The sequence below is a fragment of the Apis mellifera genome, linkage group LG5 (genome assembly GCF_003254395.2).
Source record: "Apis mellifera strain DH4 linkage group LG5, Amel_HAv3.1, whole genome shotgun sequence".
Lineage (NCBI taxonomy): Eukaryota > Metazoa > Arthropoda > Insecta > Hymenoptera > Apidae > Apis > Apis mellifera.
The window spans coordinates 6,556,055-6,572,941 of record NC_037642.1 but is presented as its reverse complement, the minus strand read 5'-3'; the positions used below and the strand labels follow the sequence as shown (position 1 = coordinate 6,572,941).

The 16,887-nt window shown below is 26.4% G+C and overlaps 4 protein-coding genes across 6 annotated transcripts; 3 read left to right on the top strand and 1 right to left on the bottom strand.

The window, feature by feature from the left end:
* Nucleotides 1-216: 216 nt before the first annotated feature.
* LOC726551 (DNA ligase 4) lies at nt 217-13,948 on the top strand. 3 transcript variants are annotated; one of them, XR_003304751.1, is made up of 13 exons: nt 217-268; nt 4,250-4,421; nt 4,613-4,770; nt 4,871-5,160; nt 5,239-5,553; nt 5,776-6,082; nt 6,151-6,280; nt 6,349-6,606; nt 6,669-6,857; nt 7,128-7,445; nt 7,525-7,779; nt 12,616-12,757; nt 13,666-13,948. XR_003304751.1 is itself a non-coding variant. In XM_026441037.1 (12 exons), exons 1-12 carry the CDS (start codon nt 252-254, stop codon nt 12,667-12,669), a joined length of 2,463 nt encoding a protein of 820 aa, XP_026296822.1. In that variant the 5' UTR covers nt 217-251; the 3' UTR covers nt 12,670-12,799. The 3 variants fall into 3 exon arrangements, 2 of the variants coding, with proteins under 2 accessions (XP_026296822.1, XP_026296821.1); XM_026441037.1 differs by lacking the exon at nt 13,666-13,948 and having other exon boundaries at nt 12,616-12,799; XM_026441036.1 differs by lacking the exons at nt 12,616-12,757; nt 13,666-13,948 and adding an exon at nt 7,871-8,275.
* LOC726568 (general transcription factor 3C polypeptide 3) lies at nt 911-4,043 on the top strand. The gene is made up of 4 exons (XM_006562097.3): nt 911-1,332; nt 1,410-1,613; nt 1,698-3,541; nt 3,731-4,043. The coding sequence occupies exons 1-4, from the start codon at nt 992-994 to the stop codon at nt 4,009-4,011; spliced, it is 2,670 nt and encodes an 889-aa protein (XP_006562160.1). The 5' UTR covers nt 911-991; the 3' UTR covers nt 4,012-4,043.
* On the bottom strand, nt 9,070-12,608 carry LOC113218807. Its single transcript, XM_026441038.1, has 5 exons — nt 12,090-12,608; nt 11,887-11,982; nt 11,729-11,787; nt 10,589-11,649; nt 9,070-10,513 (listed from the first exon to the last, which is right to left on the bottom strand). Exons 1-5 carry the CDS (start codon nt 12,244-12,246, stop codon nt 9,706-9,708), a joined length of 2,181 nt encoding a protein of 726 aa, XP_026296823.1. The 5' UTR covers nt 12,247-12,608; the 3' UTR covers nt 9,070-9,705.
* A 139-nt stretch (nt 13,949-14,087) lies between the features above and the next one.
* LOC100577410 lies at nt 14,088-16,560 on the top strand. The gene is made up of 2 exons (XM_016912312.2): nt 14,088-16,029; nt 16,234-16,560. Exons 1-2 carry the CDS (start codon nt 15,597-15,599, stop codon nt 16,509-16,511), a joined length of 711 nt encoding a protein of 236 aa, XP_016767801.2. The 5' UTR covers nt 14,088-15,596; the 3' UTR covers nt 16,512-16,560.
* The last annotated feature ends 327 nt before the right edge of the window (nt 16,561-16,887 follow it).

Here is a 16,887-nt window from a genome sequence, read left to right as displayed (position 1 = left end):
TCCCTTACTTCTCTGAATTACAACTCATATACTTTATTGTATATAAATTGTATCAATGAACAATACACGGACAAACAAATCATAATGCAGTTTATCATACTGTTTACGGGACGCGTATTACAGAGTGATGTTAATGTTAAAAGGATATAAATTATTATTTTATAAATAATATAAAAAAAATAATATATTAATTGTGAATTTATATTTATAAAATCATATTTATTCAAGAAATATAATGTTCTTTATTTTACATGAATTTTAATAAAAGGTAAACAGTTTATGTCATAACTTAACCTTTAATATAAATTTATTTTTTCTAAATATTTAATTTATAATATAAATATATGAATATTAATATATAATTTTAATAATATATATATATTATAAGTATTTTATATATATATTAATATGTATTTTATTAATATGTATTTTAATAGTATATTTAAATAATATAATATTAATATTTATAATAAATATATATATCATATTCATATTTCATATGATAAATATATTTATAATATTTATATATTTAATATATACAATATTAATTTACATTATATAATATTAATATCTAATGTATTTAAAAAATAAATATTTTATAAATTTAAATAACTGTAAATAATCGTAAGAAAATTTTAAACATATTATTGAAATGAAATTAATATTTTTTAAAATATTTTTTGTAAAAAAAAACAAAAATTATAAAATAAATAATAATAATAAATATATTAAATATTTATTTTTATATATCATAATAATCTGTTAAAGAATGATATATTTCTTATTATTCATATTTTCGTATTATGTTATATGTATATGAAAATATGTTATTAATTTTATTTAGCAATATTTAATATATCTTCAAAAATAGAAAGATATATTATTTATTTTAGTGTTATATTTATTTTAGTGTTGTGTGGTGTTATTAAAAAATAATTAATAGTATTTAGTGTATATAATATTGATTAAGAAAGAAGAGAAAGAAAAAAATATGGCATTTGATAAGAAAAGCACAATAGCTCCAGTAATTATCGAAGAATTAGATGAAAATACCTTAAATAACATGAATGTTGATATGACAGAATTTGTTGAAGCAAAAGCTCTAGAAATAAAAGATGTACCTCAGAGTGTTATAACAGATGTTTATTCTAAACAAAGCACTTCTGCTATGGATATTACTACAGAAGTAGAAGATCAAGATATATTAATGACTGCAGATAAAGAAGATCAATTAACAAAACAATTTTTAAATGGAGAGTTAACATTTTCTGAATATTCCTCTAAAATGGATCAACATATAGATTTAGAAACTGCAGAGTTTGAATTTTCTAGGTAGTAATCTAATATGGATTTTTATATCCTTATAAAAGATCTAAGTAAATAAATTTTCTTTCTCTTCTTATTTTTAGAAATGATTTTGAAAATGAAGAAATAGAAACAAATAAAACAGTTCATTGTAAAGTATCAAAATCACAAAGTGCAGGACAAGTACGTTGTAAACGAAAAAAAAGAACACTTCCTCCAGTTTTACAAGGTCTTATGGGTGAAGCAAATTTAAGATATGCTAGAGGAGATACAGAATTAGCTGCTCAGATATGTATGGAAATAATTAGGCAGGTGTATTTTTTAAAATTATAAAGATACTATTTTTAAATGACAATAAATGAAGATATATAACTTTTCCAAATTTTCTATAGACAAGTACCAAGTGCTCCAGAACCATTTCATACTTTAGCAATGATATATGAAACAGATCAACCAGAAAAATCATTACAGTTTGCTTTAATAGCAGCACATCTTAGCCCAAAAGATGCTGATCAATGGGTGAGACTGGCTAATATGTCTCTAGAAAGTGGAGATATAAAACAAGCTATAACATGTTATAACAAAGCAATTCAGGCAAATCCAAAAGATATAAATTTATATGAAACACGAGCGCGACTTTTAGATCGTAATGGAGATAAAAGAGCTTATTTAAAAGGTTTTCTAAAATTAATTCATCAGTTAGAACCTGAAGATGGAGAACACATAATTAAGTATGCCAAAATGTTAGCTAAACAATACATGGAAGAAAATAATAATGAACAAGCATTAGAAGCAATGGAAAATATTTTTTCAAAATGTTCTAATTTCATTACTTTGGAAGAAGTTAATATTATGACCGAAATATTAATAGCATTAAAAAAATTTAAAAGATGTTTAAATATTTTAACAATATATACAAATATTTGGGTAAAATATAAGATTACTAATAATGAACAAAATACTGATATAATAACAAAAAAATGTGGAAATGAGAAAAAAGAAGAATCAGAAGATGATAATGTATTTGAAATAGAATCTTGTGGTGTGCCAGATGATGTTGTTGTCGATTTAAAGGCAAAATTTCTTATAACACTTATTGAATTAAATCAAATGAAATTAATTGAAAATCTTCTACCCAAATTTTATTTATATGAAAATCAAGAAATTTCTGGTGATCTTTTTTTAGACATAGCAGAAGCTTTAATGGGAAAAAAAGAGTTTGGACATGCCTTAATGTTATTGGAACCTTTAGTTAATAGTGAAAATTATAGTTTAGCTGCAGTATGGTTACGACATGCAGAATGTTGGGTTGGTTGTAAAGATATAAAAAAAGCAATAAAATCATATGAAGTTGTTAAAAAATTATCACCACAACATTTAGGTGCAAGAACAGCATTAGCTAAGTTATATCAATTAAAAGGTCAATATAATAAAGCAATAGAAGTCCTTAATCAAGACCCAGAATCAGATACTTTAGATCCACAAGTAATTTATCAAAGAACATTGCTTCTTTTTAAAGTAAAAAGATATGATGAATATTTTCAATCTGGAATGTTACTTTTCTCTAGACATTGTGCAAATATAAGAAACAAAGTTGAATTAAATGCATTAACTATTGTAACTGTAGTACGACAACGTCTAGAAACATTGCAACTTCATAGATTATCTCGTGGAGAAAAACTTGAAGAAGAAAATGCACCAGTGTTTCTGAATAATACAGAATTAAGTGAAAAAAAAGAATTTCTTTTACTTTTACAAATGTGTAAATTGGCTTGTACATTAAAAAAATATGGTTTGCTACAAAGAATTTGTTTTACTGCTTTAACATCAAAGAGATTTCGAAAAAGAAATTCTCATATTATGTTTCTATGTTTACTCTCGTGTATTTATAATAATGATTCCTATAATGGATATAATATTGTACGACATTTAATACGCGTTTATCAAAAACCAAATTCTTGGAATTTATTAAATATTATTGTGCAAAAAGCAGAAGATTCTAGACATAATAGATTTATAATGCGTCTTCTTGGAAGAGAAGATGTATTTTCTTATTTAAATATAATGCATGCTAACAATTGTCTTATTTCGGGAACATATAAATATGCTCTTAATGATTATATTTCTCTTTTTAAAGTAGCACCTAGTGCGTTATTAGCATTATTAATCAGTGTAACTTTATTGCAAATGTCATGCCAAAAATGGTCTGCTAAAAAAAATCAACTTGTAATTCAAGGTAATTGTGATTGATAATATATATTTATTTATTAATTATATTTATATAATTAATAATATTATAATAATATTATAATAAATATTATTTATTTATTAAATAAATTGTAATTTATTTTTTTTTACATGCATTAATAAATAACAAAAATTTTAATAAATATTATAATTTTATATTTATTCTATTCTGTTTTAGCTATTGCTTTTATAAAGAAGTATTCTCAATTACGTGGCATAGATGGTGAACAAGAAACATACTATAATATGGGTCGTGTATTTCATCATATTGGTTTATTATCAGCAGCTGTACATTTTTATAAATTAGTACTTAATAAAAATCCTGGAGATTTAGTTAAAAAAAATTCATATCTTTTAGATTTAAAAAAAGAAGCTGCCTTTAATCTACATCTTATTTATTTAGAATCTGAAAATTATTTATTAGCAAGAATGTATCTTGAAAACTACATTACAATTTAATTTAAAAAAATTAATTTGTATTTTATTATTTTTGTATGATTATAATTTATTATGAATAAAATATGAAAACTTTTTGTAATATAAAGTATAATATTGTAAATAAATATTCTTAATAAATAATATCTTATATAAATTTCAATATTTTTATAAATTTTTATAATTACCATTTCGTTTAAAAATTTTTTATATAAATTATTTATATTTTAAATCTTTAATTATTTTTATTCTTTTTATATAGAAGTGAAATGAATAGAACATTAGCTGGAAAAATTGAATTTAAAAAATTATGTGATGAATTGGAGAAAGTTTCTAAAGAATGTGATATTACCAAAAAAGCTTATATTTTAGAGCAGTTTATTCAAAAATGTCGTATTATGGGTCACAAATTAAAAACAGAATTTCCAGATATGGTAAATTTGAATTTTTTTATTAAAATTTATATATAATAACTATATACATAATAACTATATATATTTATTATATAATTAATATAAATAATATATAATATTATATTAATATTATATAATTAATATTAATAATATATTATTAGATTATAAATATTAATAAAATAATTAATTATTTTATTAAACTTTTTTTATAGGATATTTCATTCTTTCCTATATTAAAATTAATTTTACCGGATCTTGAACGAAGACACGAGGCATATAATTTAAAACAAAAGTCTCTCGCTGATCTTTATATTCGTGTATTTTGTTTGGGAAAAAATAGCAAGGATGCAAAAAATCTTAAACAATACAAGTAAGATTATTAATTAATATTTATTTTTTTCTTAATAATAATATTGTGCTATTATTATAGATTATTATAGATTTTAAATGAAAAACTAAATTTTTTTTAGAGCTCCAATTGCAAAAAAAATCGCAGGACGCGAAAAACCTAAAAATGATTTTGCGGAAAAAGCTTGTTATATTTTGCGAAATCGTTTACCAGTCGAAAATTCTGACCTTACTTTAGAACAAATTAATTTATTTTTAAATAATATATCGTTAAAAAATAAAGCTGATCGACCAAAGGATGAAATATTTAAATTTTTATTAGAAAAAACGAATGCATTAGAATTTAAATGGATAACACGAATTATCCTAAAAAATTTAAAACTTGGTATTACGTCGAAAAAAATATTGCAAGGTTTATTTTCTTATATATTATTTAATACAAAAAATCTTATAAGAAAACAATATAATTTGACAATAACATTTTTTTTAGTTTTTCATCCAGATGCAAATTCATTATTTGATGTATCATCTAATTTGCAACATGTTTGTGAAAAATTATATGATCCACAATTAAGATATCATTGTGACATTCAAGTTTTTTCTCATTTTAAACCTATGTTATTAGAACGATGTCAGATTGAGAATATAAAGAAACTTTTTAATGAAAAAGAACAATATTTTGTACAATGCAAATATGATGGAGAACGATCTCAAATGCATATGAAAGATGGAAAGTATAAATATTTTACACGACAAGGATATGATATTACGAATTATTCTGGTTTTGGGGAAACTAGTTCTTCAGGTATATAATGCAATTTGTTTTATAATTTTCTATTATATATTTATATTATATATTATATAATTATAATATTATAAATTATATTTTTTTTATTATAAATCATACATTATAAATATATAATAGATTATATATTATAAATTATAAATGAAATTTATACTTTTATGAAAGTACCAAGAGTATATAGGTTTTGTATAATATTATAAAATAAAAAATTTTATGTTTTAGGTTTTATGAGTAGTGTATTTGATCGATTATTAAATCAAGAAGTAAAATCAGTAATTTTAGATGGTGAATTAATGGGTTGGCATAAAGAAAAGAAATTATTAGGCTCAAAAGGAATGAATTATGATGTTAAAAAACTGTCAGAAAATAGTCATTATCAGCCATGTTTTGTCGCATTTGATATTATTATGTATAATGATATATTAATTAATAATGAACCTTATGAAAAAAGACTTGAAATTTTAAAAAATATATTTAAAGAAGAGGAAGGTTGTCTTTTATTATGTAAATCTAATAAAATTTCTAAAAGGTGATAATTAATTTTTATTAATAATTTATGAAAAAAATATTTTATACATAAATTATTTTCATTTTAAGTGAAGAATTATGTAACATATTTAATGAAAGTATTAAAAATAAAGAAGAAGGAATTGTAGTAAAAAAATGTGATAGTAAATATAAACCAAATATAAGAGATGGTACTGGATGCTATAAAATAAAAGCTGAAGTAATAATTTATAAAATATTAACATTATTAAAAATTGTTTTTTATTATTATAAACAATAATTTTTCAGTATTCTGAAGATTTGATACAAGATATAGATTTAATAATACTGGGTGGTTATTATGGTGATGGAAAATTTATAGGTTTAATAAGAAGCTTTTTAATGGGAGTAGCTTCATCACCAAAAACTTCTGGTGAAAATCCTACAAAATTTTTATCTGTAGTATCTGTTAGCAATGGTTTATCTATGAATGCATTGAAAGAACTCTCGAAAATATTTGAAAATAAGTGGGAAACTCAACGTCCTACGAATGTAATTCCTCCCAAGGTGAATTAATTAAAAAAAAATATTTATGTTATAATATTAATATATTATTTTCAATTTTCTAGATTGATCCGCCAGAATTATGGATTCGTCCTGAAAATTCTATTATCTTAACTGTAAAAGCAACAGAAATGATACGAAGTTCTGATTATCCAATGGGATACAGTTTACGATTTCCTAGAGTTACAAACATTAGAACTGATAAACCATGGTATAATGTTTGTACAACTAATAATTTGCAATCATTAATTAAGGTATATAATTGAATGATATATATTTGTTATATATTTTTGCAACTAAATAATATATTTTGGTAATTATTTACAAAAGATTAAGAAATTTACTTTTCACAAAACGGCAGTCTTCTATTTCGTGTAATCGAATATTATCGAACATGATTGAACAATTTTTTCCTATATGTTATTATCATTTAATTTTAATTTTCGAGATTATTAAAATCGATAAGAAGTACTTTTTTATAAATAATTACTTATTTTTTTTTTTTAATATTTAATAATATTTAGGATACGTGCCCAATTCAAAAATTGACAAAAAGAAAAGTAAATTATGAAGATATAGAAGAATCTGAAATCAAAATACCTAAAACAAAAAAATATTATTCAAGAACAAAGAATAAACAAACATTAATAAAACCAAATATTTTTGTTGATTCACCGATTCAACTTACCCGACTTTTTGATGACAAAGAAATTTGCGTAATAAATGGCAATAATGAATTGCCTAAAGAACGGATTGAAGAAATTCTTTTGCAACATAGAGCAAAGGTTGTACAAAATCCTTTAAAGGAAAATTATTGTGTTATAATTGGTAATGTTAAAACGGTAAAAATATTATTTGTTGTTTATTTTAATCTAATAATTATTACTCTTCGAATAATTTGTATATTGAAACTTTTTTTAGATAAAAGCAAATAATATTATACAAAATAATAATATAAATAAAAAATACGATATAGTAACATTAGATTGGTTCAAACGGGTTACCAAAGAAGAAAACTGGTCATCTTTACAAGATTTCTTACCATGGGATTTGATATGCAGTCGCGAATCAACAAGACAACGATTAGCACAATATTATGATGATTATTACGATCATTACACTATAGATGCTAACGAAGAGACTTTACTTCGTTCGTTTAAAAAATTAGAAAAAACGGTATCATATTCATTTTTTTTATTTTATTATAAAATATTCTAGTAAATAAAATAGATAATAGATTTTAATTTTATATAAGATATTATTTCAGGAGCAAAATATTAAATTTGATTATACAAAAATGAATAAAATAGATCAGGAATTATTTGATAATAAAATATCTCCTTATTCTCTATTTCGTGGTATTATAGGATATTTCAATGATCCATCAGATTTGTCAAAATTTCAATTTCGATTTATGGCTGGAACTATTAAAGAAACTATCGATGATTCTGTAACAAATATCTTTATTAACAACGATTATATCAGTACTGAACTTCAAAATTTAATTGGCAATAAATTACAAATGCTAACAATTATTAAAAGTGAGTGGATTGAAGAATGTTTTAAACAAAATGCAATTATTCCTCACTCTAAGTATCTGATTCAATAAAGAATAATATATTATAAAATTTTTAAATATCTGTATTTTAGATACTATATAAATAAAATTAATGAATTATATCATAATAAATTTACGAATTATAATGTGATTCTAGTTTTGATTAAAATTAAAGCGAACAAATAAGAATGCAAAATATAATTTTAGAATTAAGTGTTCAATAAAGAAAATTTAACATATAAATGTTACGTGTATATTTGTAACATGAAAATATATAGATTCATTTTGGCTCATATTTTCGTTAAGTGCTAAAGAAACTGGGTACTAGATGGAGTGACAGTTAGACAGTTCGCTCATTTAACATCCCGTTTCGAAATATTTGTTCTTAGTTGAAGTCGGCACCCTTGTTGTTCTCGTTTTATTTCATCGGAATGCATGCAAAATACGAAGCGAAAGGGACGCAGCTGCGACGTTTCCTTTACAAAGCCTGCCATTCAGAGAGATTCTCGAGTAGATTAAGATGAGAGAACTTTGGAAAAAAGACTTTATAAGTACAGACATCGATACGATAACGAGAATCTTCATTCTGAGATTATTCTTGATTTAAATGATCATTTCTATTACTAATTCGTGTTACTAATCTGAAAACTTAGTGCATGATGTAAGATCATTAATTTTAATTTCACAACTTATAAATTTAATATCAACAATAAGACAACAAAAGGAAGCTTTATTTAACTTCTACAAAATCAAAAAAAAAGTAATAATAAAAAATGATACATTATATAATATGTTAAAAATATACAAACTTATCAAAGAAAAAACATGCATCATCTATATCATCTAAGAATCTAAAAAAAAAAATTCTTCATTCACAAACTTATAATTGCGCATAAAAAGTCTTTTAATTTTTTTTTACACATCAACTAATTGTAAATCATAGTTGAGATTTTTGGCAAAGATGTATATCATGACATTGCATGATGTATGTATAATGTTAACTATTACCGATATCTCGTTAGCGTAAAGGAAGATTTCGTCTACCAGGTCAGAACATAATATATGAATATGACTGACATTTGTGTCCGTAGAAGATCTACTTATAGACTCTTCACCTACGGACACGACGCATATTAATCGAGTTTCAGATTTTCCAAACGTCTAACGGGACGCGTCACTCCTTTGCACCACATCCAATTTATTCACATCCAGTGCTAACTTAGTACCTGCCAATTACGTATACTCGTTACTGTTGTTGCTTACGTTTCATCGTCACACGATAAATTTATGGCTTAACTGCATCACGCTTGAATTCTGTATTTATCGATTGCAAGTTTAAATAATAGCAAATGATATTTTATTAATATCATTATTTGTCCATATTGGACTTTTTTTTTTTTTTAAATGTATAATATCAAAGTATAGAGTTTCTATTGTTTGTTTTTTCAAGTACTCTTATAATTAAAATATATTTCTTCAACAATCTCAATCCTTTTTATTTTTATATCATGCTTACTTACATAAGACATTTGTTTTCTTTTTTGTTAATTCTTAATATTCCATCTAACATGACGTTTATCCATGTATATTATCTTCTTCTTTTGTGCACAAAATTTTGGTTTCTTCCTTTCTGATCTTTGAATTTGTTTCATTTCTGTCTCTGTTTCTGTTAAACTGTAATCATCTTTGAATGTTGACAATGTTGATGTGGAGCATGAGCATGAGCTCGAGGAAAGATACATGTTCTTTCTCTCCTCGTTTTCAGGAAATCTATTCCATAATTGAACATTCGTACAAGAAGAAGAAATTGGTTCTTGTCTATGACAAATAGAGTTTTGTGATAATATAGACCAAGAGTGACATCGTTTCGACAATGATGACTTCGATGATGAAGATAATAGAAGAGGATCTATTTTTGTATTGTATTTATTATATCGATCATTTGGTATCATATAACGCGGTGACTTATAAATTGAACATGGACACGTATCTAAGCTGTCATGAACAGAACTTTCAATAGTTCCGATAGAAGTGGTCGGTGAATTATAACTCTTTAAATTCTTTGATCTTTGATTAGGTGTTCTGTTTTTGAAGATAACTATAGTCGGTTTTTCTCGATATTTCATCGATTGTGGTTTATATTTAAACGAACGAGTTTCATGAGACAATATAAATTTAGGATCTATCATTGAATCATTTTTTTTTTTCATTTTTAGACATTCACACATGTTATTATTTCTATGCAATTGTAAATTTGTAAATGGCATATTGTACTGTGATCGAATTGAAGAATTAGGATACGTTAAAAATTGTTTCCTGCTACTCCATCGGGAGTCATTATAATTATATGATCTGAAAAATTGAAAATATATTTTATAGCAACAAACTTATTTTACAAATTGTTGTAAAAAAAATGACCTAACTAACTTTGCGTTACAATTACAATTTTGACAAAAAAATTTTGACAGTTTTTTCTGTTTCATTGTATTTTTATACCAAAGAGCAGGGAAGGTTTTTTGTTGAACCATGTTTGAACCAATTTTATTACTGTGAGATGAGTATTTCTTCTGTAATCTTGAATTCGAGAATTGATGTTTATTTATGGAGTGTTTTAAATTGCATCTTTGCTTTTGTTTGAAGGGAAATACTTGTACATCGCTCAAAAAGTTATTCATGATTTTATCAACGTCTAACTCTTGACGCGCGTTAATATTTTCTGCGTCCTCCATTTCCGAAGACAAGTTGAATTCAACAACTTTATCAATTTCCAAATAATCTTTTGACAATTTATTTTTGATATTAGGAGTATATTTTTTTCGTAAATCGTGATACAAAATTGAATTCATACAATTGTCTGTAATAATGGTTTTACCGAAATTTAGATCATTTGATAAAAATTTTTTATTTGAAGTTTTTCTCAAACATTCTCGCGGTGTATCGATTTTATTAATTTTATGAGAACTATTTCTCTTTTCCAAAATATTTTCGTTAATGCATTTTAAAGGATATTTTATATCATTACGAATGTCTTTTAAAATATTTGATTTTTCAAAATTTTTATTCTCCTCGCATCTGGCTTCAAGAATTCGAGGAGATAAACGAGGAATATCGCGATTAAATGTCGATTTTAATTCTATATTTCTTTTATCCTTTTCCGAAATATCTTTTTTACCTTCTTTTTCCTCGGTGTCACAAGAAATTTCGTTCGAAATTTCCCCTTTCTGCATGTGTAACACGTTTATAATTTCTTCATTCGAAACACTATTTTCTTTTCCATCTTTAATATTATCTTTATTATTATGCATTGATTTATCGTATATCCTCCAATGATCGGAAATAACATCGTGAGAAACGCGTAGATGAACACAATGCTGCCTGTTTTTTCTTCTTTTCATTAATTTATGAGCGCATACAAGTCCACTGCAATGGCGAAAAAGGCATTGTCTACCCATTCGTTTTCTTCGTTCATTGATAGCCGATTCTAGGAGCTAAGTATTCGTATGGAATAGAAATTTTATTGTTAGCACGATTGTAATACCCATTACATACGACACATTTTTCGTTTACCTTTGTTTTTCGATTGAGCATCGTTAGACAGCACGTCCAATTTGATGATGATGATACGTCTGCAATCGAAGCAACCACGAGATCACTGAGCTGTTGTATCGTGAAAATTATTCACGATGGTAAGACTTACAGCGATTTGCTGGGGAAGTCGAAATTACCATTTTCATTTTTAGGAAGGCCTTTTCCTAATGCAAATGCATTCTCCGATATCGGTTGGTCGTTCTCCAAAAACCATTCCCGGATCTTCGTATACCCTGAAAGTCGCACATTATTTTTTTTATTTTTTTTATTTTTTTTTTTTTCATAAGTATAAAAAAAAAATCAAATATCCTATATCATTGCTATAATAATACGTTCTTACATGTCCAAACGTTTCTTACAGCCACAAGCATAGACTTTGATCCGGGCTCTGCTGTTAAAGCATACAATGAAATTTTAAATTTAAATTTAAATTTAAATATTCGCCATTTTTGAAAGAATGAAAACGGTTTCATGCTTACCCTTCTTTGCATTCGCATCTGCCTGGTCGTCTAAAGGACAAGAATTAGTACTAAGTATTAGAACTTATGATTATGCGATGCACATGATATCGCTGGTCATACGATGCGCGATATTCTTTAGGATCTTGCAACAATTCTGTTATTTATTGTATCATATAAATATAAAAAAAGAAGAAAAAGAAATATAAAATAAAATTGAAAAAGATCACTGGAGAAATCTCGCACGTATGACCAACATGACTCACTTTTCCCCTTTACGACGTAAGAATTCTCGCATTCTCGCTCTACACAAGCAAGTATATTCCCTGTAACGTATAAACGTATTTTTATTATATTTATCCTTCCCTGATTTTTCTTCTGGAAGTTCAAAATTTACCTCTCTTTCAGGAAAACCACATAGAAGAAAAGCATTCCTGTAAAACCTGCGATGAACTTTCCTAAATACCAAACGAAGTTGTTGGTACAGTGGGGCATCGCAATTGAGTTTGATCACTGGCTCACCAGCTTAGTTACGGCTAAATCAAAAAATGTATGTATGCAGTATAAAAGAATAAACTAAAAATATTCCATATTCCATAGAATTTTTTATTTCTTAAATAATTATTTATATTTTTTTAGAATTATCCTCGATGGAAAATCTTCTTTCATATTTATTTTTCGACAAAATGTCTCTCGAATGTGCATCGAATAACATTAGCACACATCTTACCTTAATTGAATGAAATGTTATTTATAATCGAAGAGTAGTATAATTGTTTTTTGAACGATTGCATTACAAACTTTTGCGACGATACCGCTCAATTTCTTTTACCGTGTGCCTCGAATATTTTTTTTTTTTTTTTTTTTTTTTTTTAAAAGGTTAGTTGCTTCTTTGTCGCAATGTTTTGTTCATTTAATTTACGGTTATTTGAATTTTGAATTACATAACATATTTACAACTTCGAGGCTCACACGTTTTGTTCCTCTTCTGGGCGCGCATTTAAGAGGCACGCGCAAGAAATTTCAACCGTGGGGGTACTTTTGCAACTGTCAGATTGATGGATTTATTAATTTTCGTATATACCAGGATTTCGGATAACCGTGTTATGCATAGAACCCTCGGACCTGAACAAATGCAAAGTGCATCGATTTGCAAATGTCAAAATTATCAGAGAGGCAAGAACGTTGCCTACTCTTAACACTCATTTTCAATCTTCTCAAATTTTTATTCTAATTCCATTTTCTACATTTTCTTCATTGTTATAATTTTAAGATAATCTTTTTTAAATTTTTAATATTTTTCTTTTTTTTTTTAACACAATCTTATTAGAATTATTTCCAATTTTAAATTGAAAAAGGAATTAGAATTAAATTAAGAAAATGTTTCTCTTTCTCTTTTCCTTTTCTCTTCTTGTTATTAATCTCTGTTATTAATAATTTTCTTGTTAAAATTCTTAGTCCAGGACACAATGTTTTCGCATGAGTACAGAGAAAGGCCAATCTTAGCTATGGATATTCCGAGGTGCAACATCAGTTCGGTCACGCATCTTCAACGGGGATCTGCCAAATGGTGGAAAGATGTTGAATGACCTGTCAACATATTTGCCCCACTGACAACACCCTCGAGCAAAGCTGTCCATGCTTGATGGAGAAAAAGGGAGAAACGTCTAAAGTGACACCCCTTCGTTCCACGCTCATTAGGGCAAATTCTTTGGTGCGTTTTATGCATTCCTACCAACGAGGATATAAATTTAAACTTGTCTGATTGTTTGGTTCCCTTCGTCGTCTTCTAAAAAAAAAAAAAAAAAAATATTCTTTTACTCTTTTAGAATTCGTTCTTTCAAAAGAGAATAATCTATCGAAATTTGACGATTTATTTTACCCAAGATTATTATTCGAAAGTCTCTTAGACTTTCTTAGACTTATAATGAAAGATGGTAAAAATGGTAAAGTAAAGTTGGTCCGTAGAAACGTCATTGTGTGTCCAAGAAAACGAGCTGATTTTCGGTTACAACTAAAAATATAATATCGTTTAAGTATCAGAAAGCGAAGGATAGTGCAATCTTCCTACCCCTTTTCGTCCTATTCCATACTGCAAAAATAGAAGAGAGAGAATCACGTTCGACTAACAACGGTACACACCGCCAGCTGCGGCCACATGGCATTCTTTCTGTGATCTTGCTTTAAGAGCTCGTTAATACGATCCTCTCGGATGTTGCCAACGCACAGTTAATATTAGTTTCGAGTATGTTTTCTTAACGTATGAGTGTTCTTTCAACTAAGGCAATGCTTAAATGTTAAAGGAGAATCCCTGAACGTTATGTTCTACCCTTGTTTTCGATAAAAATCTATATACTCCGCTGGAAGGATTGGATTTAGATTTCAAAGGGGAGAAAACTGAGTTTACCAAAGGGAATTTTAGTCGTGTTATTTCATTTCCCTCCGTCCATGTGATTGATCAATACAAAAAGATATGTCGTAAATAATACTTCTCGTTAACATTTTGATTTTTAAATTCGATCAAGCAACGATTGAACGAATTTAGAAATTATTTGCTTTAGTTTATGATGATGTTGATTCATCTCATTTAAATTTTTTTTATCGAACAAATAAGTAAAGCGTATATATCTGTTCCTCGCAGGGGAGTCATGCTCGATAAATCTTCGTCCGTTTTGCGTAAAAGCCATTCCCTGTGCCTACTACTTGCTCACGGTAGATCCATATGATCCCGTCACGGTGGCCGTAATCAAAGAAATTGTACAGAGTTTAACGAAGATCTTTTCCTTTTTCTCGAGATGATACAAGTTGACAGTAATAAGAAGAATGAGATTCAAGTTGATCTCGATTGGCTCCTGGTTTACAAAGGTGGCGGAGTTTCTTCGCGTTTCGAACCAATCCCAACATGTTCCTTCTCTAAAAATACATTTCGAATTGGTAGGAGGAGATGTGCAGAGACACCTCCTTCAACCGGGAAAAAAGATTCCTCTATGTATATAACTCACTCAAACAGTGTACACTGACTGTTTCATCGGGTTAGAATCTTACAAGAAGCTGGAAACGAGGGAACAATTTGACGATTGTTTCGCGAAGAGATATTCGATAAATGAGTTCAATAAGACGCGCCACTTCAATAAAATATAAATTTTGTCATTAATCTCTGTTTATTTACGTTTTTAAATCTATTAACAATTGTTAAATTAAATCGTGTTGAAAATTTAATAATCGAACAATGTAGTGATCATTTATACATGAAGATTTAGAATATAAAAAGTATACACTAATTCTACATATAGTGTATACTTTGATGATAATTTTTATATAATAATAATATATTAAAAAATTAAAAAATAAGTAATTTTGAAGGAATATCCTTTGAATAATTACCTAAGATGAAGACTGAAAATAATAATTCGACTCAAGTAAATTCTGGAATCGAGCAACGTTTAAGAAGTCCAAAGTGTGCCAGGTGCAGGAATCACGGGGTGATTTCCGGTTTAAAGGGTCACAAAAAATCGTGTGCATGGAAGGATTGCCGTTGTCCTTGCTGTTTGCTGGTGGTCGAAAGGCAACGAGTGATGGCCGCCCAAGTTGCGCTCAGAAGACAACAGCAGGCTCAAGGAAATTTCTTCAGTGAAAATGTTTCAACAGTCTGTCATGCGCCGATTGATACAGCCGGTTCTTCATATTTTAAAACCGATCAAACACCAATCTGTCGAAGAGGAAAGAATATCCAACGACATCAATTGCATTTTACGCAAACTAGCATTAGTGTGACTCAAGGATTTTATGGATTGAAGACGATCCATGATTTACCTACAGCATGTTGGTATTTATATAATAAATTAATAGAAAAAAAAAATACATTTAATTTAGAGTTTTTTTTTTTTTTTTTAATAGAAGTATAAATGGAGTTATAAAATTCTTTTATTCTTTAATTTTATTATTAATATTTATTTTTTTATTTGCTATGATATTAGTATTTTTTATTCGATATCATTGTACATTGATAGCACCTTTTTATTATAGTCACCGCTGATGCTCCATTGTTGAATGGTATGTCACAAAATCAAGAATATAAACAAGAATCTGAAGATTCGAAAAAAATACAGTCTTTCCCAAGTATGTATTCTACGATTCCATGGTTTGAACAAGTCACGGAACCTCGTAAAATGAAGAAAAGTTTTAATAACTTCACTTCCGCTGTAAATGATCACAACGATATTTCTGTGGCTAAGAATGGATCTTGCTTAGAAAAGAAATCAACAATTTCTTTTAGTGTAGAATCTATCATTGGAACAAAGTGATATGTAATGAATATATTATTTTATACGAAATTGCATTTCATCATTATAAGTAAGTATTATTTTTATGCGTTAGTAAATTCATATATATATGTATATATATGAAAAATTTTAAAAAATTTAAATTATTTTCTTGTGAAATGCAATCTATATATTCTCAAATCTTTTTTCCCAAAAGTATATAATAATTATATATATCTTTTTAAATAATAGCTTTCTAATTTGTTACATATATTTGATACATTAGTGTATATTAACATTATAATAATATATATATATATATATATATATTATTTTATATATATATATGTATTATTTTATTTTTATTTATTAATATAGATATTTTAAATCTGTTAAAAAAATTCTAAAAACGAATGAA

Coding starts and splice junctions, on each gene's coding strand:
- LOC726568 (XM_006562097.3), top strand. CDS start 992: ATGGCATTTGATAAGAAAAGCACAATAGCTCCAGTAATTATCGAAGAA. Junction 1,333..1,409: donor GCAGAGTTTGAATTTTCTAG/GTAGTAATCTAA, acceptor TCTTATTTTTAG/AAATGATTTTGAAAATGAAG. Junction 1,614..1,697: donor ATATGTATGGAAATAATTAG/GCAGGTGTATTT, acceptor AATTTTCTATAG/ACAAGTACCAAGTGCTCCAG.
- LOC100577410 (XM_016912312.2), top strand. CDS start 15,597: ATGAAGACTGAAAATAATAATTCGACTCAAGTAAATTCTGGAATCGAG. Junction 16,030..16,233: donor CCATGATTTACCTACAGCAT/GTTGGTATTTAT, acceptor TTTTTATTATAG/TCACCGCTGATGCTCCATTG.
- LOC726551 (XM_026441036.1), top strand. Junction 5,554..5,775: donor TGGGGAAACTAGTTCTTCAG/GTATATAATGCA, acceptor TTTATGTTTTAG/GTTTTATGAGTAGTGTATTT. Junction 6,281..6,348: donor GCTATAAAATAAAAGCTGAA/GTAATAATTTAT, acceptor ATAATTTTTCAG/TATTCTGAAGATTTGATACA.
- LOC113218807 (XM_026441038.1), bottom strand. CDS start 12,246: ATGCGAATGCAAAGAAGGGTAAGCATGAAACCGTTTTCATTCTTTCAA. Junction 11,788..11,886: donor CCTTCCTAAAAATGAAAATG/GTAATTTCGACT, acceptor CTTCGATTGCAG/ACGTATCATCATCATCAAAT. Junction 11,650..11,728: donor TGCTCAATCGAAAAACAAAG/GTAAACGAAAAA, acceptor ACGAATACTTAG/CTCCTAGAATCGGCTATCAA.